The 22,205-nt window shown below is 43.5% G+C and overlaps 2 protein-coding genes and 1 pseudogene across 4 annotated transcripts in view; 2 read left to right on the forward strand and 1 right to left on the reverse strand.

Moving 5' to 3' along the window:
• LOC139422841 (very low-density lipoprotein receptor-like) overlaps positions 1-8,930 on the forward strand; it is a 31,460-nt gene extending 22,530 nt beyond the window's left edge. The window contains exons 10-19 of one of the 3 annotated variants that reach the window (XM_071174253.1): positions 353-524; positions 787-1,008; positions 1,116-1,234; positions 1,341-1,480; positions 1,912-2,053; positions 2,500-2,649; positions 4,416-4,478; positions 5,765-5,845; positions 7,163-7,332; positions 7,564-8,930. In XM_071174253.1, coding sequence (XP_071030354.1) covers positions 353-524; positions 787-1,008; positions 1,116-1,234; positions 1,341-1,480; positions 1,912-2,053; positions 2,500-2,649; positions 4,416-4,478; positions 5,765-5,845; positions 7,163-7,332; positions 7,564-7,599 — 1,295 coding nt within the window. In that variant the 3' untranslated portion in view covers positions 7,600-8,930. The remainder of the gene's footprint in view (positions 1-352; positions 525-786; positions 1,009-1,115; positions 1,235-1,340; positions 1,481-1,911; positions 2,054-2,499; positions 2,650-4,415; positions 4,479-5,764; positions 5,846-7,162; positions 7,333-7,563) is intronic. The other 2 variants (XM_071174254.1, XM_071174255.1) reach the window with 2 other exon arrangements.
• A 1,731-nt stretch (positions 8,931-10,661) lies between these two features.
• On the forward strand, positions 10,662-13,960 carry LOC139422842 (potassium voltage-gated channel subfamily V member 2-like). Its single transcript, XM_071174256.1, has 2 exons — positions 10,662-11,957; positions 13,590-13,960. Exons 1-2 carry the CDS (start codon positions 10,662-10,664, stop codon positions 13,833-13,835), a joined length of 1,542 nt encoding a protein of 513 aa, XP_071030357.1. The 3' UTR covers positions 13,836-13,960.
• Positions 13,961-15,665: 1,705 nt separating this feature from the next.
• Positions 15,666-20,184, reverse strand: LOC139422844 (pumilio homolog 3-like; annotated as a pseudogene).
• Between the last annotated feature and the right edge of the window lie 2,021 nt (positions 20,185-22,205).

Below are 22,205 nucleotides of genomic sequence, written 5' to 3' on the forward strand. Positions count from 1 at the left end.
CCCAGGAGCACATGTAGAAGCAGATGTCAGAGCTAGAGGGAAGTAGCATCACTCATTTGTCAGAGCTAATCAGATCCAACATGCGCTTCATATTTTTTCCTGATAAATGCATTTTTAGTTCTCAAGCAGCTTTTAATATTCTAATACACCACTATACTGGAATCCAAGTTCAAACAGAATAGCAGTGATGTCATTTACTACAACAACCTTGATCTGAGAAGTGCAGCTGGGATGTTTTGGTGCCATCTGACTGACTTGTGATCAGTTGTTCTAACATGAGGACAGAACAGACCTAAAGGGCTCCATTGCATTGTCATTATTAGAGTGTCTGACTCCCTCTCCTCCCCACAAGGCAAGGAACCCTGTCTTATCTTCACTAACCGCCGGGACATCCGGAAGCTGGGTCTGGAGCGGAGGGAGTACACCCAGATTGTGGAGCAGCTGCGGAACACAGTGGCACTGGATGCAGACTTCACCCAGCAGAGGATCTTCTGGGCAGACCTGAGCCAGAGGGCCATCTTTAGGTAGAGACAAGTCCCAACCCCATAAGATGAGGTTGAAACCCCAGAGATTGCCCCCATGATAAGACTTTCTTCACCTTACCCTGACATCTTGTTGCTATTTGTTTTTGAAAGCATTTTACATAGTAAGCACCAAGAAGGGTAAAGTTCACTGAGCATATGTCCACTGACCAGCTATTCAACCTCCAACACTATGAACAAGGGTTTGGGGTCATTATGGGGAAACTCATACCAAATACTGACATGTTTCTCACCCCCCATTTAGCACGGTGTTGGATAAGAGAGGAGATGTAGGAAGCCATGTGAAGGTGATTGATAATGTGACACCTGTGGGGATCGCTGTGGACTGGATCTATAACAACATCTACTGGTCAGACCTCGGCACCAAGACCATTGAAGTGGCCAACTTCAACGGCACCAAGCGGAAGGTTCTCTTCAGCAGTGGTTTGAAAGAGCCTGCGTCCATCGCTGTGGATCCACTCTCTGGGTAAAGTTACTATATTGTATTGGGGTCCAAATTTCTGTTTCCTCTTTTTTTTTTTTTTTGTACCCTCATAATTTGAGCTACTGATCTTCTCTCGCCTGGTGTTCTAGATTCCTCTATTGGTCAGACTGGGGTGAACCAGCGAAGATTGAGAAGTCTGGTATGAACGGGGTTGACAGGCAGGTCCTGGTCCAGACTGATATTCAGTGGCCCAATGGAATCACTCTAGGTGGGTCAGACTGTTAAACCTAATTTACATTTAACATTTTGAAGAGGTTCAACTGCTTTCACGGCTACAGGGTTTGATAAACCTATGAATTTCCTTCCCTTCTCAGACCTGATCAAGAGCAGACTGTACTGGGTGGACTCCAAGCTGCACATGCTCTGTAGCGTGGACCTGAACGGCGACAACCGTAGGAAAGTGCTGCAGTCCCCAGACTACCTGGCTCACCCCTTTGCGCTCACTGTGTTCGAGGTGCGACTATGGGATGCAAGGAGGCGCCCTGATGTTGGGATGGTTTACATGTAGTATATTGGCAGGGCAGTTGATGTTTGAGATTGGTTTTCTTATGTGTTGATGTTACAGAGCAGAGCAAACACTTTACCAAGCAAACTCATGCTTCTATTGACATTCATACTTGGTCATTTGCTGAAACCCTGTTTAAAGCAGTTAGTTGATTTCATCATACTGTAACTGGTTTTCTGTCAACTGTAAAGTCTATGATTTGCTCTATGTGTGGGGTCAATAACATTGACCTCCTGTGGCATTTGACAGAATTACTGGCAGAGTATTAGAATAAATTGCCTTTCAGTCTTCAATGGTCTTTCCTTCTCTGAAGCGTGTGTCCCACGCCATCTCTTCTGGCATTTGCTCTGGGGTTTAGAGTGTGACTGTGACTGTTTCAGGATAGAGTATTCTGGACAGATGGGGAGAACGAGGCGATCTACGGAGCAAACAAGTTCACAGGCTCTGATGTGATTACCCTGGCAAGCAATCTGAACGAGCCACAGGACATCATTGTTTACCATGAGCTAATCCAGCTGTCCGGTAAGGCTGCCAGATGAGGGCATTGGCCTGACCACGGGCTTGGAGAGGAGTTGGCATGACCAGAGGTTTGGGAGGGCTATGGTAGTCTAGAACACAGGGATTTGAGCTGCTGTGTTGGTTAGTCTAGAACACAATGGCTTGGGAGGGCTTTGTTGGCTTCCACTCGGACATTCACAGTTCCCCGCCACACTCCTAAGTAACCTTATTAAGTCAACTCCCCTGACCCCTATAACCCTCTGTGGTATGCTGTTCCTTTACAGTAACGTTACATGGCAGGATCCTTGTTTTTGACCTTTACCTATAACTGGCTATAAACATGCAGTCATGTAGGAGTGCTGAAGTTCATCTGACTTTTTACAGGCAAAGTAGCAATGGTACTTTACATAATGAAGCCTAGAAATATGGAGCAATGGCTAACTGGCTTCCTCACGTTTGATCCCATACAGGAACAAACTGGTGCAATGAGAAGGGTCTGAACGGAGGCTGTGCCTACATGTGCCTGCCAGCGCCACAGATCAACAAATACTCCCCAAAGTACACATGTGCGTGTCCTCAAGACCAGACGCTAGCCTCAGACGCCCTTCACTGCAGACCAGGCAAGTACTGTAACATTAGCCCCATCAGGTGGGGCAGTAAGGGGTTAAACTGTGCTGTGATGCTGAGTGAGTTTTCAGAAGCCCTCTGTCTCTTTAGAGGCCTTCTGCGTCACCCAAGCATTTCTCTCCCCTCCCTTTCTGCGTGTGGCAGATCTAAGTAAGAGGGTGTTTTTTGGGTGGCAGTTGAAATGTGTTGCTTGTGAAGACTGACCGCTGTATCCGGACTGAGTCTGTCTGTTTGCCTACATTCTGCTCCTGGCTCACCCTGCTCTCCTCTGCCCCACCCTGCTCCACCCCCTTGCTCTCCTCTGCTCCTGGCTCAGCCTGCGCTCCTCTGCCCCACCCTGCTCTCCTCTGCTCCTGGCTCACCCTGCGCTCCTCTGCCCCACCCTGCTCTCCTCTGCTCCTGGCTCACCCTGCTCCACCCACCTGATCTCCTCTGCTCCTGGCTCACCCTGCTCTCCTCTGCCCCACCTTGCTCTCCTCTGCTCCACCCCCCTGCTCTCCTCTGCTCCTGGCTCACCCTGCTCCACCCCCTGCTCTCCTCTGCTCCTTGCTCACCCTGCTCTCCTCTGCTCCACCCCCCTGCTCTCCTCTGCTCCTGGCTCACCCTGCTCCACCCCCCTGCTCTCCTCTGCTCCTGGCTCACCCTGCTCTCCTCTGCTCCACCCCACTGCTCTCCTCTGCTCCTGGCTCACCCTGCTCTGCTGAAGTCTGTGTGCTGCGTTGGTCTCCATGCTCTTTTCTTCCTCTTCCAGATCACTGATGTTTGTGTATATAGTAGAGATGGCACCAGGCTTTTAAACTCCCTCTGAGTGAATAAACCACCCAGGACGCAGAGGGGACTGGGGGAGGGAATGGGGGTGACATAGGGCCCAATAAGAGGGACACCTGTCACTTGATGAATGGTTTATATACAGCTTTTTAGATTTGATCCAGAAAGTGACATGTTTTAAACCCACATAGAAGCTAACAGAATGAATTTAATGTCTTGCCTGGTTATTGATGGAAGGCTATCTGGCCGTGTGCTTGATGCTTTTCATTTTGATCCAGAAAGTGACATGTTTTAAACCCACATAGAAGCTAACAGAATGAATTGAATGTCTTGCCTGGTTATTGATGGAAGGCTATCTGGCCGTGTGCTTGATGCTTTTCATTTTGATTGCGATAGTGGTCCAATTTGGTTAGAGGGTACTAGTGGAGTAAAGCTCTCACCCACAGACATTAGCCAAGATCTAGCACCTACTATACCATTATACGTGTCATGAAGAGGGTAGCCTATACATTTATTACTCCGTTTAATATTCATTAAATTATCAAATGAATAAAGGTGATTTAGGCCCAGTAATGAGTCTAGTATGGTGATTTTATATTTTGCTGATTCGTCTGATCTCAACCAATCATTCTCTCCTGCTTCACGTGATTCCTGCTTCATTTCATTCATGCCATTCATAATCCTAGCCGAGCCGCCTTCAGTTTTCACTCCTATGGAGTACTTACTGTTTTCAGGTTCTATGGTTAGTTGGACAGTAGGATAGGAAATAGGATAGGTGTTATTTTGGATCACTTCTGCACGTCCTCGTATGATACTTTGCATTTGTGCTTTGCTCCATTTCCATGTTTTTCCACTAGGAATTCCTTTGTGACATAATGTAACATGATGAAGTACTATATATTGTTTGGTAACAAGCATTTCTGAAGTCAGAATGTAAATGTTCGATTTTGACGTTTTGCCAAAGCATTACTCTGCTCCCTTATTATGACAGCGACCCCTTCAGCTCCCTCAAAGGATGATGGGAAAGCTCTAATACATCCCACTCACCCCCAAGGTAAAGCTGTCAACCGCCTGACTGTCTGCCTGCCTGGATAGCCATGCATCAGGACCCAGTAGTCTAGTTTCATGGCCTTTGGGTTCTGAGTTTCTAGATGTCAATGAGTTAATTTCATACTAGAATGACTGTCTGGTCTGCCTCCTCTGTGCCTCCTATCGTCATGGTGATTAGCCTGCTAGCATGCAGCCTGCAACTAGGGGTGGTGTGAAGATGGGAAGTTGGTCAGGCATGTAAAGATATCTGGAGTGGTTGACAGCACAGGAATGTTTACGTGGATTTAGTAGCTTTTAATGCCATCCACCCAGGAATCCACCCAACATTTTTAAAAGGCAGACCTTTAAGTGACTTCTACAATTAGCATGCATCATTTTGATCCAGAAAGTGACATGTTTTAAACCCACACAGAAGCTAACAGAATGAATTGAATGTCTTGCCTGGTTATTGATGGAAGGCTATCTGGCCGTGTGCTTGATGCTTTTCATTTTGATTGCGATAGTGGTCCAATTTGGTTAGAGGGTACTAGTGGAGTAAAGCTCTCACCCACAGACATTAACCAAGATCTAGTACTTACTATACCATAATCGCAGTAACAAATATTGCATTTAATTGGATAAGCCTGCTTTTTAAGTCATTTCTTTAGGCAGATTTTTTTTTAGGGTGTTTTTAATTTGTAAGATTCCTTTTGTTGCACTGATCCCAGTGTTTTGTTTCGTTCAAAGCGACCACAGTGCCAAATGTTGTCCCCAAACCTGTCCCTGCTGGTAAGACCCAGTTCTTCTTGCCTGATTGAGCCAGTACATTGAGCCCTTTGAAAAAAGTGGTAGATTTCCTTAGACTATGATTGTGCCAAAACACTGGTCTGTCAGCCTGGACCGGCCAGGTCCTGATGGCCATATAATGTTCCAGAGCCCAGCTGACCCCCAAGGGGTTGCCAGACCACAGAACCACCCCAGTTAGCAGACTACCTGGAAATATCCTTAAACAAAGCTCATGTCCTCATCTTTGTTCCCCCTTCCATTCACCCACTTGTTTGCAAGTCCGGTCACTACCCTGACTCATATCACCGATCATTACTCATGACTAGTCAAGTGTATTGTACTTTAAGCTCTCAAGGTTGTGCTTGGTATACAATGTGTCCATGCTGGTTACAACTGATCTTACCCCAATAAGAGACTAATAGAGAAAAACAGACATGAACCAGTATGACATTTTGGTAGATTTATTTTTAAATAAAATGGTCCATCAAAGGATTCACACTCTTAGACTAACATGTTCTATTGTAGAAGCCAACAGCAGTACATCCATCCATGAGGTGAACTTCACAGCTAGAGGATCTACAGCTGCTTGGGCTATCCTCCCTGTGTGTAAGTGATACTGCCTAGCCCGCTCTGCCTCTTTCCCTCTCGCTCTGCCTCTTTCCCTCTCGCTCTCGCTCTGCCTCTCTTTGACCCCTGCAGTTGTCTATGAATCATGCACTAAAGGCCTGCCACTCAACTTTATGATAAATGGGTGGATGGACAATACTTCAATGGTTTTCCTTGCTATAGTAGTGTCAGGATAATTCTACACTCCTGTTCATTTACCAATTCAATTAAGTTACTCTCAGTCTGTTATATCAGGATTTGTAAGATACTGATAGAAAAGGAAACAGACAGAGGCCCAGTCTACCAAAGTTAAATGTTTATTCATGGGAACGTTCTGAAGTCAAGAATACAAATCAATTCATTTTATAATGACTTCTCACACCCACATATACACACAAACATACGCACACACAAACATACGCACACACATACAAACAAACATATGCACACACATGTCCTGCTACGCACACACTGTCTGTCTCACTACCCAGCCGACAGAGATAGTGACCCTGTCCTGCTACACACACTGTCTGTCTCACTACCCAGCCGACAGAGATAGTGACCCTGTCCTGCTACACACACTGTCTGTCTCACTACCCAGCCGACAGAGATGGTGACCCTGTCCTGCTACACACACTGTCTGTCTCACTACCCAGCCGACAGAGATAGTGACCCTGTCCTGCTACACACACTGTCTGTCTCACTACCCAGCCGACAGAGATAGTGACCCTGTCCTGCTACACACACTGTCTGTCTCACTACCCAGCCGACAGAGATAGTGACCCTGTCCTGCTACACACACTGTCTGTCTCACTACCCAGCCGACAGAGATAGTGACCCTGTCCTGCTACACACACTGTCTGTCTCACTTCCCAGCCGACAGAGATAGTGACCCTGTCCTGCTACACACACTGTCTGTCTCACTTCCCAGCCGACAGAGATAGTGACTTTGTCCTTGATACGTACTCCCCGTTCTCTCCCAAATCTCTAGTCAGGTCGGCACCGAGCTCAGACAGTCTGTTTATAATACCATAAAGACATATTGTTTTACCCTAATTCTGACTAGGACTACACATTTATTGATTATGATTTCATACATTCTAATCAATTCCATACAATCATATGTTTCAGGGCAGAATATTCTAATCATTCAATTAACAGACAATTTTCATCTATCAAGTAGTTATTGATTGAATGTCATGATTTATTAAAGTAACCCTTGAGTAGCACAGGTGCTTTGGTAACCGTAGCTCTCGATAGCTGGATTTGAACCATTTTAAAACTAATAGTGTTACTTATGTTTTGGCCTCTTCCCAGTGTTGTTGGCCATGGCTGCAGCAGGAGGCTACTTGATGTGGCGTAACTGGCAGCTGAAGAATAAGAAGAGCATGAACTTCGACAATCCAGTGTACCTGAAAACCACAGAAGAGGACCTCAACATTGATATCAGCAGGCACACCTCCAATATAGGCCACACATACCCAGCAGTAAGAAGCCTACTTGATTGATTGGGAGTCATCACTTCCATAAATAACTACTTGCCTGTGTGAACTTCCAAACCATTTTGCATTGTGACTGATGACCTTACATTTACCACCCACTAAACTGCTTATCTTAAGCAAGGATTGTTACTGGCAGCTAGACCACTTTAGCCCTTATTAATTGGTTAGATTCTCTGTGAATGACCACTTTCCATTGTGCTTTTGTCTTCCTTCCAGATATCAGTGGTGAATACAGAAGATGACTTGTCATAACCAACCTTCCAAATGATCCCCATCGGTTTACTGACGCTTTGGTCTCCTTGCCAACGACCTCCGTTTCTTTAGCAGAGTTGCATCCAGATGCCTTCTGAAAAGCATTACGTTATCAGTTCTGGGGATGTTTGTCATTTGTGTGAATATGAATTGTGTCCTACTCCGGCTGCGTTTAGACAGGCAGCACCATTGAATTTTTTAACATTTTTTAAAACATTTTTTCACACATTGGTATTTTGACCAATCAGATCACCTCTGAAAAATATATGTGATTGATGAAAATACCAATTGGTGGGGAAAAATAGATCAGAATTGTCATTCCTGTTTAAACGCAGCCTTAGTGTGTCAAGGGATTTTGGGAGCTTGGCCTCTATTTCCCCATTCCTCCCTCAGCCCCAAAACATTTCAGATTCTACTACATACAGTAGAACCTTGTGTTACTTCAGAACACGTGTGTGGGTGGTGATGCAGAGTTCCTGGTTCTGACTTTCAGTCCCCTGGTGGACATGTATTTTTGTGAATATTTATTTAAAAGCATACTTTAGGCAGTACTGTCATAAAATAGGTATGTTTTTTTTCTTATGAACATTACCTCCAGAAGCACATTCTTCTAAATAATTTTTATGCGACTCTGTGCTTGGGAAGATGAGCTCTATTGGGAATGTGATGGTACTACATCATCATTTGTAAAATATTGTACATAAACCCTCTTCCCCCAAGAACAGAATCAGGACTGAAGCACTTTGATAAAATGTTCCGTTGTAAATAAGATTGTATACATTTTTGTAGTACCAGGGTAGAGTAAGATGTATTTAAAACTAGATTTAACTTTTGTATTTTAGGGTGGGTTTGTAAATTCACTCTGGCTATCTACTCTGATTTCAGAGCACTCTTGTCAGAGCGCAGCATAACTGATGAATTTACGAACACTCAACACCCGTTGAATATGACCGGTGTCAGTAAACATCGGCAAAAAAAAATCATTATATTCTTGCCAGCACCACAGTTAGTCACCAACGCTCTGGATAACATGAACAGCCTAACCAGCTCTGCTAGGGCAAGTAAACTGGTCAGAGTGAGGTGTTCTCTCATTTGGCTGGAAGTAGCTAGCTAACTATAGCCAGTTAGCTTGGGTGCTTGACTGCCGTTGTGAGATCAGAACGTTCGGATCAACTCTGAATTTACAAACGGCCAGAGCGCACTCCAGGGTGAATTTACGAGTACACCCTTGGTGTTCTGTTGCTGTGATCTTTTCCAACCTTGTAGAGTATGGGGACTAAATACTGTATCGTGATCAAATAAAACAAGACCCATAAGTCATTCAAAACTCATTGCTTGACTTTGAGAACTTAGATCTTGTCCTATACCACCATGTGTTTAGGGATACATTCTGATTCTCTTACCATTTTCCTGAATTGTGCACTTTACACACCTCTTATTGATTCAAAAGGAATGATGGGTGTGAGAATGTCATGCATGCACATATTCAATGCTTTTAAATGCGGTGTGGGGATGGTGAACGAGTGCGCACACTTCCGGAAAAGGGTAGAGAATCTCTACAGCCTATTGTGTAGAGGGTTTGTTGAATGTCTAAGGTAGTGGCTCTAGTAGCTATTTAAGAGTGCATTGCTACTCCATTTTAATGATTGACAGCCTATTTAAAATGCATTTTGAGCTGTGCCTGACTATAACAATTGCAGAGGCAGGTGGCAGTATAGAGTCAGCTTTGATGTACAGGAAATCATGCACAGCATCATCATCCCAAAGACAACCCATCTAATACTGCCAGGCAACCAAGACAGTGTTTACCTTCCCTTATGAAAAATATATTGGAGGCTGATGATCAATCTTTCAAGCTAATATTTGGGGTGGCAGGTAGCCTAGTGGTTAGAGCGTTGGACCAGCAACCGAGCTGACAAGGTAAAAATCTGTCATTCTGCCCTCGAACAAGGCAGTTAGTACCACTGTTCCTAGGCTGTCATTGAAAATAAGAATTTGTTCTTAACTGACTTGCCTAGTTTAAAGGTAAAATAAAAATGTGCATTTCAGTTGCCTGTTTGTGTACAGCAAAAAGGCTAACTGGATTAAGCAATTTACACAAAGCTAGGAGGGCAGGTTCCTGAAGAGCACTTTTAAACTAGTTTGTTTGCACCAGATTGGATTAAAGGGTCACAGCAAAGTTCCATTGCAGGTAATAAACAGAGACGTGGAGGAATTTGCCATTCAGTTATTTGCATGGGAGAGTGGTTAGAGCCACTTGGTGGCGAGCGACGAAATAGCATATAGTGCAGTTGGCCGGATCTAAGCTGGAGTTGTCCTGCCTCCACCGTACTCCAGTCTGCATGTTAATGCCAGTAGACATCAGGCCTGATGTGTGTTATCGTGCCTCTCTGATTATAATACTCTACATAATTTTTTTAAAACCCACAAATGGACCGTTAAAAAAATGATTGGCCATCTCATCCTCCATGAGTAAATAGCAATCAGTGGTCTCGCATTCATATTTTTACTGATCAGTATATGCCCACACTGTTAAAACACAGAAAAGCTGCTTTTTAACATAAAAAAATATTTGGAGAAACTTTCACTAATTGTAAATAATTATAGGTCATATTTCTTAATCTGAAACACTGGACATTAGCAGAAATAACAGGATGGAAAAGTGTTAATGATTTTAACTCAAGCTCGATTTATGCTGCATCCTTAACCTCTCTTTACTACTAACCAGGAAGTCCATAATGGTCCATAATACAGCTCAGAGTCTCCTGCTCTGGATAGGGAATTTGAAATGTAAGGCAAATGAAAGATGTCAGGGTGGTGGTGGGAGGGGGAGGGCGAATGAGAGAGCGAATAGGGGAAAGGGACTGGAAGAGGATATTAGTATCTAAAACTTAAAGCACCCAGATCCTCTCAGTCAGCAACATTAGACTGTCAGGGGTGTTTCTCTCTCTGCTGGTATACTGCTGTAAGTGACTCAGGAGAGCGTATTAGACCTGTGTTAATGCCTCCACACCACTCCGTGAGCTACCGCGTCTAACCAGGTCCTAGTGCAGACCTCCAGGATGCTCAAGAGAAGGAGACAGAGCCTCTTCCCCAACTACAAAGTCGGGGGGACAGGCCCCACATACAAGGACCCAGAGGAGGACAACAATATTCCCTTCACCCAGAACAACTTGGTGAAACCATGGAACTCCATGCAAGAACTCAGCCGTGACATCTACGCAGAGTACAAAGATGAGGAAGATGTAATGACATACCTGACAAGAGGCCTCTCCTTTCCTGCGAAGAACTACATGCTGAACATCAACGTGGGTGGGACGGTGTATCAGATCTCCTACAGGGTGGCTGCCAAGTATCCCAAGACCAGGATCGGCCGCCTGGCGACATACACAGACCACAACAGGAAACTGGACCTGTGTGACGACTATATTGTCCAGAACAACGAGTTCTTTTTCGACAGAGACCCGGACATCTTCCACAACATTTTCAACTTCTACCGGACGGGTGTCCTCTGGATCAAGGACGAGCTGTGTCCCAGGAACTTCCTGGAGGAGATAAACTACTGGGGTGTGAGGATCAAGAACACACACCGCTGCTGCCGAATCTCCTTCGAGGAGCGCCAGGACGAGCTCAGTGAGCAGCTGAAGATCCAGAGGGAGCTGGAGGCAGAGGTGGAGATGGAGGAGAATGAGGAGTTGTTCCACGGGATGGCGTTGGGCCAGATGCGTCACATCATCTGGAACCTGATGGAGAAGCCCTTCTCTTCGGTCACCGCCAAGCTCATGGCTGTAGCCTCCAGCTTCTTCGTGCTGATGTCCCTGGTGGCCATGACGCTGAACACGGTGGAGGAGATGCAGTATACCACCACCACGGGACAGCTGAGTGGGAAGACCTATGGGGAGTATGTGGAAACCTTCTGCATCGCTTTCTTCACCATGGAATACCTGATGCGTCTGGTGTCCACCCCGGACCTGCCGCGCTTCGGGAAAAGCGTCCTGAACGGGGTGGACCTGATCGCTATCTTACCCCTCTACCTGCAGCTGGTGCTGGAGTGCTTCGAGACCGACAACTACGGGAAGCACCAAGACATCGAGACGGTGGGCCGGGTGGGCAAATTGGGCCAGGTTTTGAGAATCATGCGTCTGATGAGGATCTTCCGTGTCTTGAAGCTGGCCCGTCACTCTACGGGGCTGAGGGCATTTGGCTTCACGCTGCGCCAGTGCTACCAGCAAGTGGGCTGCCTCTTCCTCTTCATCGCCATGGGAATCCTCACCTTCTCTGCCATGGTGTACACTGTAGAGCATGATGTCCATCAGACCAACTTCACCAGCATCCCTCAGGCATGGTGGTGGGCAGCTGTAAGTAATCCCATTCTATTTCATTGGTTATTATAAGTAATTGGCTAAAGATTATTATATTACTTAATTGATTAGTTTCCTTATTTGAAACATTCACTGTTATGTCCCAGCAAGTAACTTGTATATTATTACAATAACACTGCATATCCTGGACTGTCATTCTGGCCCTGCTCTGTGCTGTCTCTGTTTATTTGGTACTGTTGACAACACACACAATTGGGTTTTACACAGTTTTGAGCAACATTGATTCATTGTTACCTGCGGATTATGATAATGTCTGCTCACTCACATTTCAATTCCACCTAGTCACCAACATGCTGGCAGAAATAATTGCTTCATCACACCCCTGTCAGCTACAGTAGCCTATTATCACTGTTGCCTTTTAAGAGACTTTCACATTGCAAGTAGCTGCCCTTATATCCCCACCTTGTTTAATTAGAGCTGATGTGGAAGCTATTTTCCCATGCCTAAAATATACACTGAGTGTACTAAATATTAAGAACACTTGCTCTTTCCATCAGACTGACTGATTCCTATTTGCATAAAATAGACAGAGACCAGTCTTATCAAAATTAGATAATAGTATTTATTCTCAGAGCGCGCTGCCATGTAACCACAAACAGTTTATATACAAAATATGACATCGTAGGTTATAAAATGTTCTTTCTCCCAACAGTTCAATAGTTTATTACCACCCCTTTGCTCTCTTACTCCAGACACACAGTTAAATCAAGATAAAACTTCAGAAGTTTTCATCCATCACCATCCAGCAGACAGTTCCAGCTAATGGAAAACCTAAGAAAACACACACTGCCTTATCTAAACATCCCAGAGCTAAGTTGAGTCGGTTCAACCATAGGTTAACGACCCTTTCTGCTTACTTAAAAACCCACAATTCCAGTCCCCTCTAACCTGGCTGAATGGTATTTATTTTATTTAATTACCCCCTGTTTCATGCTCCACAATCCATCCCTTATGAATTAATATTGTTAATCAGATATAATAAAACATAGTAGAGTTGAATTAGTTATAGTTCTATTTAAAATGTAGATATTGTTTAGTCATTATTCATAAAATTCCTATCCGGTAGTAGGTGCCAGGTGCACCCGTTTTTCAAGAACTGCAATGCTGCTGCTCAACTCAGTATTAGGAAGGCATTCTTAATGTTTATGTACACCTAGTGTACATACGTGCAAAATGGTATTAAGAACGGCTGAACTCTGCCAGGGGAAAGGTATTTAAGGATTCCCCTTGAGGCACTTCCACCTTAATTAATTGAAGGCGTTAGATGAGGACATGTAAATTGATCTGTCCTACGTCCATTGACTGTTGACTAACCTAGTCCCTTAGTTCTGTAATTCCATTTAACAATGCTTCAACAGCCTTCAGGAGGACAGTGAATATAGCCCCAGAAACTCAGAAACCACTTCACTTGCCCTCCCTTCGATTAATCCTCCACACAAAGCTTTTCACATGGGCTCTCCTTGGCCTTCTCCCATGCCTGTCATGAACACTGTGGCACTCACACACACACATCATGAAGGGTCAACTCCGGTCCTGGCAATGTTAGCAAGTTCAGTAGAGACTACGTTCGTGTTTACAAATAGAATGACCATTGGCCTTCTCCCTCAGGTGAGCATCTCTACTGTGGGCTATGGAGACATGTTTCCAGAGACCATCCTGGGCCGGCTGTTTGCTTTCACCTGCATCTCCTTTGGGGTCATTTTGAACGGCATGCCCATTTCCATCCTGTACAATAAGTTCTCAGACTACTACACCAAGCTGAAGTCTCAGGAGTTCACGTCCACAGTGAAGGCTCGGGGCAAGGTCAGGTTCGCCAAGAGGGCGGCCAGGAAGTTAACCAAATGCTGTCCATAGACACACTGGTGAATGTTCTAAGATCACTATGGGAGACTTTCCATTCAATGAAGTTATTTTGTGACTTACGCCACTACCAAGTGGGGTTCCCAGGGAGCTGGAGTTACTATGCATCTGTTTTACTGTATAAATGGTTCAATTCAGGTTTTAGAAATGGATTCTCCTATCAATATGATTTTTATTGCTTGCATAGTTTCATTGCCAAACACGAGATTTGTGTATGCAATTACGTACTTGGATATTAATGCTCCTAAGGAGGGGAGTGCAACCTTCCATTGTAGCAAAAATACTGCTGACAAAGTAATATCATTATTCTTTTTAATCTAAAGTGATCCTTCAACTACACGTGAGATTTAGAATCAACGACTTCATACAGAAGAAATGAGGCCTTTGAAAGAAATACAGTTGAAGTGGGAAGTTTACATACACCTTAGCCAAATACATTTGAACTCAGTTTTTTTTAAACAATTCCTGACACTTAATCCTAGTAAAAATTCCCTGTCTTAGGTCCGCTAGGATCACCACATTATTTTAAGAATGTGAAATGTCATAATAGTAGTGATATATTTGAGCTTTTATTTCTTTCATCACATTCCCAGTGGGTCAGAAGTTTACATACACTTAATTAGTATTTGGTAGCATTGCCTTTAAATTGTGTAACTTGGGTCAAATGTTTCAGGTAACCTTCCACAAGCTTCAAGAATGTTATCCCATTCCTCCTAACAGAGCTGGTGTAACTGAGTCAGGTTTTTAGGCCTCCTTGCTCGCACACACTTTTTCAGTTCTGCCCACAAATGTTCTATAGAATTGTCAGGGCTTTGTGATAGCCACTCCAATACCTTGACATTGTTGTCCTTAGGCCATTTTGCCACAACTTTGGAAGTATGCTTGGGGTCATTGTCCATTTGGAAGACCCATTTGCGACCAAGCTTTAACTTCCTGACTGATGTCTTGAGATGTTGCTTCAATATATCCATGTAAATTTCCATCCTCGTGATGCCATCTATTTTGTGAAGTGCACCAGTCCCTCCTGCAGCAAAGTACCCCCACAACATGCTGCCACCCCCGTGCTTCATAGTTGGGATGGTGTTCTTTGGCTTACAAGCATCCCCCTTTTTTCCTCCAAACATAATGATGGTCATTATGGCCAAACAGTTCTATTTTTGTTTCATCAGACCAGAAGACATTTCTCCAAAAAGTACGATCTTTGTCCCCATGTGCAGTTGCCAACCGTAGTCTGGCTTTTTTATAGCGGTTTTGGAGCAGTGGCTTCTTCCTTGCTGAGCGGCCTTTCAGGTTATGTCGATATAGGACTCATTTTACTGTGGATATAGATACTTTTGTACCCGTTTCCTCCAGCATCTTCACAAGGTTCTTTGCTGCTGTTCTGGGATTGATTTGCACTTTTCGCACCAAAGTACGTTCATCTCTAGGAGACAGAACGCATCTCCTTCCTGAGTGGTATGATGGATGCGTGGTCCCATGGTGTTTATACTTTTGTACTATTGTTTGTACAGATGACTGTGGTACCTTCAGGCGTTTGGAAATTGCTCCCAAGGATGAACCAGACTTGTGGAGGTCTACAATTTATTTTTCCGAGGTCTTGGGAAAATCAAAAATCAGCCATGATGTCAAGCAAATAGGCACTGAGTTTGAAGGTAGGCCTTGAAATACATCCACAGGTACAACTCCAATTGACTCAAATGATGTCATGGCTTTAGAAGCTTCTTCTAGGCTAATTGACATCCATTTTCTGGAATTTTCCAAGCTGTTTTAAAGGCACAGTCAACTTAGTGTATAATCTTCTGACCCCCTGGAATTGTTGGAAAAATTACTTGTCATGCACAAAGTAGTTGTCCTAATCGACTTGCCAAAACGTTAGTTTGTTAACAAGAAATTTGTGGAGAAGTTGTAATGACTCTAACCTAAGTGTATGTAAACTTCTGACTTCAACTATATTTGTATACCACACTATTCCCCTGCAGTCCTTATGGCCATGTTATCCCAACAAGAAGACATAATCCACTGCAGAACGGCACCCGGTCGGGTCTGAAATAATAAGTTCAAAATGCAACATCTGGACGAATCTGCAGACAGGTTAAATAATCTGGGTATCTGGAAGATTGAATCTTCCCAAAGCGGATTTATGAATATGGAAGCAGCTTGCAATGTTTCCACACCAGAAGATTAAAAAGAGTAGGTCACTGATCATGTGTGTTTGGAAAACCTCAAGTACTCTCAGATAAGCAAACATTTCCTCCCGGAAAATATTTGTTGATCAACTCTGTCAGTTTCACCAGCCACCTGGACATTGATACTGTATTTCAACTTCAGACCTTTTGCTAAAAAGAGCATCATCAAAATAACAGCACAGCTCTCAATGTTGATTTGATTCCCAAATTGTCTTCACTGGTCAACAAAATTCTCAAAAGTAGTGCAAGTCCGACTACTGCCATGAGCCTAAACCTCCCAAATAGTAGCCACACAGGCAGCCATTGATAATCCTCTACTGATTAGAAGAATGTGAGGTCTCTGGAAGAAATAAGCCGTTTCGTCTGACTGGGTCTGTCCGGATCAGACACCAGGACAGATGGAACCTGAGCAGGGCCCACTAAATGAATTTGCTAGTGAGAATGCAGGCTTCCTTCCGTCATAGATGAGCAGACTACCAGACCGGGCCACGGCTTGGTGATTTAATGTGGCATAAAGGTGACGACACACAAACCATCAGGGTTAATATTCTACAGATGAAAAAATAATAATCATTGAAATTTGCTTACTGACATTCTCTGCCAATGGATAGTTTGTGTTGCAATAAAATGTTTTCTTTTAGTTAATTCCAGCTCCTGGGTCAGCTAGTACAACTCATACCGATCAATTACAAGATTATAGAAAAACACTGCCAGTATTTGTGCCTTTTACGTTTAAATACTTGCTCCACAGCTTTACAAACAAGCACACCTAAATGAATTTGACAAAATGCAGTACAAATCAGTGTTTCTTTTCATCCATCTTCATGTCATAGTAGGGATTTCACCAGGATGGTCAGGTCAAAGGGGACAGTTATGAGAACCTGTGACTCCAGTTGGTGAGGTCACAATAGTTGGTGAGATGGTATCTGTATCAGGCCAGTTTCTCCAGCAGAACTTCCACTCCTTTACAGTGCTAGATCTTCTGTAGTTCTGGAGCGTAGTAGGCCTTTAATACCTCCCTGATCTCACCGGCAACACTCCCATCGGTACTGTTCAGGAAACAAACAAAACATGATTTAACTGACTTGCCTGGTTAAAAGTTTAGAACAAATTTGTATTTCCAATGACTGCCTACCCTGGCCAATCCCTCCACTAACAAGAGAGCTTGTTGAAGGTAACCTTTACACCTACCCCACATTTCATACTGGGTAGTAACATTTCTAAATGAATATCAATAGCGAAAAAAGTGAACGTCTAGAATTAAATCAAATAATTTGATGTTAGACTATACTGCTTATAAATGAGAACCAGAAATCTGTGTTTAACGTCTTAGTGATTACAGAAGGACAATGGGCACATGGAGGAAGGGGTGGGGGCTAGAGTGAAAAGGAACAAGGGAAGTAAGTGGCAGAGAAACCAGAAAATTAAACGAAAGGAATTGAAATGTAATCCACTGCTTGTTGCTGTTTCACAATGGGCAGCTGTGCCCGCCCTTTTCTTACCCACATCACCCAGTGATATGGAGAATGAATACAAAGTCTCCCTGTAAGACATGCTTAACCCCCAGCTGGCCCCGCCCTTTTCTCCCTTTACACTCAACTTCACTGGCAACTAACAAACAGCTAGGCTGATATAACAAGCAGAACATTGAAGATTTAAATGTTTAAATAACTAAAACCAAAGTAATCTTAGTCTAATTTCAGAGCATATGAATCAACAAGATTAGGGAACTTCAATCGGTAGGAGCTGGAATCATTTCTTCTATTAACACTTGTTTTAGTTAAGCACCAGTTTGCTTGCTTTGCAGGATTAGTCCATTGTGCTGGAGTTTTTGCTATGTGACTGGGTAGAGGAATTGGATCTAACAGTGTAGAGGTACTCACCAACAGAGCACGATGGCCCCATGGTTCACTGCAGCCCACGTCTTCAGCTTGTCCATACCCACCATGTCCAACAGGACCCTGAAGAAATGCTCTGTGGAGACATAGTCAGGAAGATACAGAATCAAATCACGAGGCAATATGGACACACCCACAGCCATTTTTGCAGTTGTCTGTGAGAGTACCACGTCAAGATCATAACTGTGAGGTGATATTTGTGCGGTCAGGCCTACAGGTGATATTATTTATAAAACAAATGTTGGGTGATATGTGCGGTCAGTCATACCTTCTCTCCCGGCCTCCATCTCGTCTTATTCGATCAGCCATGTGCAGCTATAGAACAGGACATAGACAAGAAATGTTTACACAATACCAAGCACTTGCTAGAGAACAGAGACACCACAGATTTGACCCTTTGTCCTGATACCAAGCCAGTACAATCATCCCACAGTTGACCAAACAGACAACAAGCGAACCCAATTTTATTTAACTAGGCAAGTCTGTTAAGAATAAATTATTATTTACAATGACGGCCTACCCCGGCCAAACACTAAAGCAGACAACGCTGGGCAAATAATGCGCTGCCCTATGGGACTCCCAATTACAGCCAGTTGTGATACAGCCTGGAATTGAACCAGGGTCTGTAGTGATGCCTCTTGCACTGAGATGCAGTGCCTTAGACTGCTACGCCACTCAGGAGTCCAAATGGAGCCGTCAAAACCGTTGCTATTCTCACCTATGAGAATACTTAATTCTACTTTAAGGACATGCTCTGGAACTTTGGCAATTTAAGTATTTTTTAAACCTCCCGCGGCTGGCTTCCGGGTTGGATGTGCGCTGTGTTAAGAAGCAGTGCGGCTGGTTGGGTTGTGTATCGGAGGACGCATGACTTTCAACCTTCGTCTCTCCCGAGCCCGTACGGGAGTTGTAGCGATGAGACAAGATAGTAGCTACTACAACAATTGGATACCACGAAATTGGGGAGAAAAAGGGCTAAAAATAATAAAAAAAATTTAAAAAAGTATTAAACCCAAATTCTGATTGGTTGGCCTACCTGGGGGCCATCTATCAGTTGAATTATCTATAGTAATGTCAAAGTCCCCTCTTATCAATAATAACAAATTGGGAAATTTAGATAACCAATGAAGTATATTTCTCTATAGATTCAAGCAACTCATCATTCTCATGTTTGGTGTTGTACCCGTAGAAGTTCACAGTAATGAGTGTAATGTCATTGTAACTGATCACAAGATAAATAAAGTGACCAAAGGGGTCACATTCCGAGTGTAGAATATTACCACCAAAGGTATTTTTCATTGTAGTGACACCAGCGGAGCGTTCAGATCCATGGGAAAGCCAAGTATCGTTGCCCCACTGTGACCTCCAGAAGTTGGCATCAGCCGAAATTGAGTTAGTTGAAATTGAAAAAGCAAAAATCAGTTCGAAAATGTTTAGCAAATAAAAATAAGGCCCTGCGCTTCACATTGTTTCGTAACCCCCTAGCATTAAGAGAAACTATAGACAAAACAACAAAGATTATATAAAAGTATAAAACTGTAGTAGGATGAGTCAAAGACGTAGGAGCAGTGAACGTAAACGATAAGGAACCGAGATCTGCACCATTTAAGTCAATTTAAAGTGAAAATAGCTTATTCCATAACCTTTGAGCTAGACGTTATCCAGCTTTGAAATTCAATTCAACTGAAAATTATGTTCAAGACCAAACCAAGGGTTGTAGTAAGAGACTAAAAACCCTCTTTAGTGTAATCAGGAACTATTCTGAGAAATAAAAGAAATAATAATTTAAATAAAAGGGTACCTACTATTTTAAGTGCATATGAAAACTGATCATAAAATCATTGAATAAAAAATGTTTTACATATAAACGTTTAAGACCTTTTGGAATTAAGTATTAATAACTAAATAGAGCAATAACCATGTAACGTCAGAGCAGACCTTGTATGCCCTTTAAAACAGTATCTTAGTTACGGTAAAAAAATACAGCTTTCAATCTTCTTCGTAAGTTTGTAAACAAAATAGGTCTTCTGGTCATACAAGAACAAACTAATAAATTAAAATACCTGAGTATTCCTGAAAAATAGTCACCTGATGCTTGTTAGGTAAACAACATACCATGGCTGAAATCATTAACCTGTTCCTTCTAGTGAGATTTTAGGGAGGAATGGATTTCTGAACCGTTGATGAAGCCTCGTCCTCCGACGAAGTAAGCAGCATTTCCCTCATTTCGTGCTATCTTGATCGTTGGCCACAACTTGTTCCTTCTTTCTATGTCCTCAACTTGTTCCTTCTTTCTATGTCCTCTGGGCTGAGAAGCTCGGCGAAACGCATACCGTGGCTCTGAAGGAAGGCGTTCTTCCTAGCAGCTTTCCAGACAGCATCCCTGTATTTGCTGTTGCTTCTTGTCGAGGCGATGCACAACGTCGATGGTATCACCAACTTTGTTCTTCTCTGCAGGCAAAACTTCATTCTCCACCTCTGGCAAGCCGTAGCCTCAGGTTCCATTTTCTTGTGTATTGTTCCAGATCAGTGAGACGTCTATGGTAGACATTTATTCTTTTCCACCCTTTTTTTTCTTCAACTTTTGCCACTCGTTTTCACATCCTTGATTTCACCACATGCAAACTCCAGTCTTTTTCAAGCCTTCGATAACCATGGTGTTCGCGCCTACCATTTTCTCAATGGCGTCACACCTGGAGTTGATGAGTAAGGAGAGGGTAGCCACGATGTCAGAGTTCATGTTGGGTTTTTTGGAGGGTGGAGATTTGCACGGAGTAACCGGTAAAGAGGGGGAATTCGTCATCTTCAACAGCATTCGAAAGCATGATATTATCCATAGGCCAAGCGTAGTTATGGCAGTTGTCTATAAGCACGTTTCTCTCTTGTTGATTAGCAATAGAACGGCTTTCTTCCTTTCTTTTTTTTGTCACGACTTTGCATGGACATGCCGAAATAAATTATCCAATTATTATTCCAGTCACAGGAAAGGTCTTACATCTTGAACAAATAAAAATAATGACTAAACTTTTTTTCTCAATCTTTCTGAAGTAAAAAAGCGTCTGTTCAAGCCGCCATCTTGGCACCTCCCGACAGCTAGCAAGATGCCCACAACAGAGAGAGAGCAATGACGTGGTGCACATCTGCACATATGAGATGTACTATCACATTTTTGGGGACCACGTTTGGCTGGTGAGTGCTACTTTCAGAACTACTGGCTAAAATATATATTTTTATATAAGTACCGGAGAATCCCTGACACACCATGCCCCTGTCCCCTCCTCACCGGCCCCTGTCCCCTCCTCACCGGCCCCTGTCCCCTCCTCACCGGCCCCTGTCCCCTCCTCACCGGCCCCTGTCCCCTCCTCACCTGCTCCTGTCCCCTCCTCACCTGCTCCTGTCCCCTCCTCACCTGCTCCTGTCCCCTCCTCACCTGCTCCTCCTGGTGTGAAGTCGTCAGCGGACAGCTTGGCGACAGCCTACATTGCAGGACGCAGGTCCCCAATGGCAGACCCCAGAATTTCCCTAAAGGTGAAGCTGGAGGCCTTGTCTATCACCATGGTGCGGGCGTGGCCACAGGAGCTGAATCAGGGGTGTAGACACCGCCTCCAGGAGCTCCTTACAATGGGAAACATCCTTCTTGCCACAGGGACAATGTATCAGATGGAGACCAATCATTTCAAGTATAGACTATGAAAAGCATGGATGGCATCTCATAATTTCTGTCAAATTGCCTCACAATAGCAATTAATGTATGTTAAAGGCCCAGTGCAGTCAAACTCCCAGACAATCCTAACAAAGTTCTGGCTTGAGAAATTGCCCTTTTTTCAATTAAAATGGTCAAAAAGTAGCATTCACCTTTTAGGTACTTAAATGTCATTGTAACCACTTAAATTCCTAGACAGAGCTATTGATGTAAGGACTGACCATCCATTATATAAAAATGAGTTTTAACCATGTTTTGTGGCTATACAGTTTGGTTACATTATATACAAACATTGGAGTAAAACAAACTTATAATTTGGGTTCTGATGGGGGATGACAATTGAACTAAGCTTGAGGCATTTAAGTTATATTCTTCAAGCATCAATGGGTGTCTACCATTAAGTCCTAAAATGTCTGTAGCAACTAAGGACTCTAGGGTATATTTGGAAAGTTAACCTCACTTTGTTCTTTAGCAGGGGTGTAAAACTCACTGCAAGTTTTTGTTTTTTCCTATCAATTAAGACCTAGACAACCAGGTGAGGGGAGTTCCTTACTAATTAGTGACCTTAATTCAATCA

Source organism: Oncorhynchus clarkii, chromosome 12 (genome assembly GCF_045791955.1).
Source record: "Oncorhynchus clarkii lewisi isolate Uvic-CL-2024 chromosome 12, UVic_Ocla_1.0, whole genome shotgun sequence".
Taxonomy (NCBI): domain Eukaryota; kingdom Metazoa; phylum Chordata; class Actinopteri; order Salmoniformes; family Salmonidae; genus Oncorhynchus; species Oncorhynchus clarkii.

Bases quoted from the DNA above. Each gene is read 5' to 3' on its own strand.
- LOC139422842 (XM_071174256.1), top strand. From the start codon at position 10,662: ATGCTCAAGAGAAGGAGACAGAGCCTCTTCCCCAACTACAAAGTCGGG. The intron at 11,958-13,589 runs GTAAGTAATCCC...CTTCTCCCTCAG, and splicing joins AGGCATGGTGGTGGGCAGCT to GTGAGCATCTCTACTGTGGG.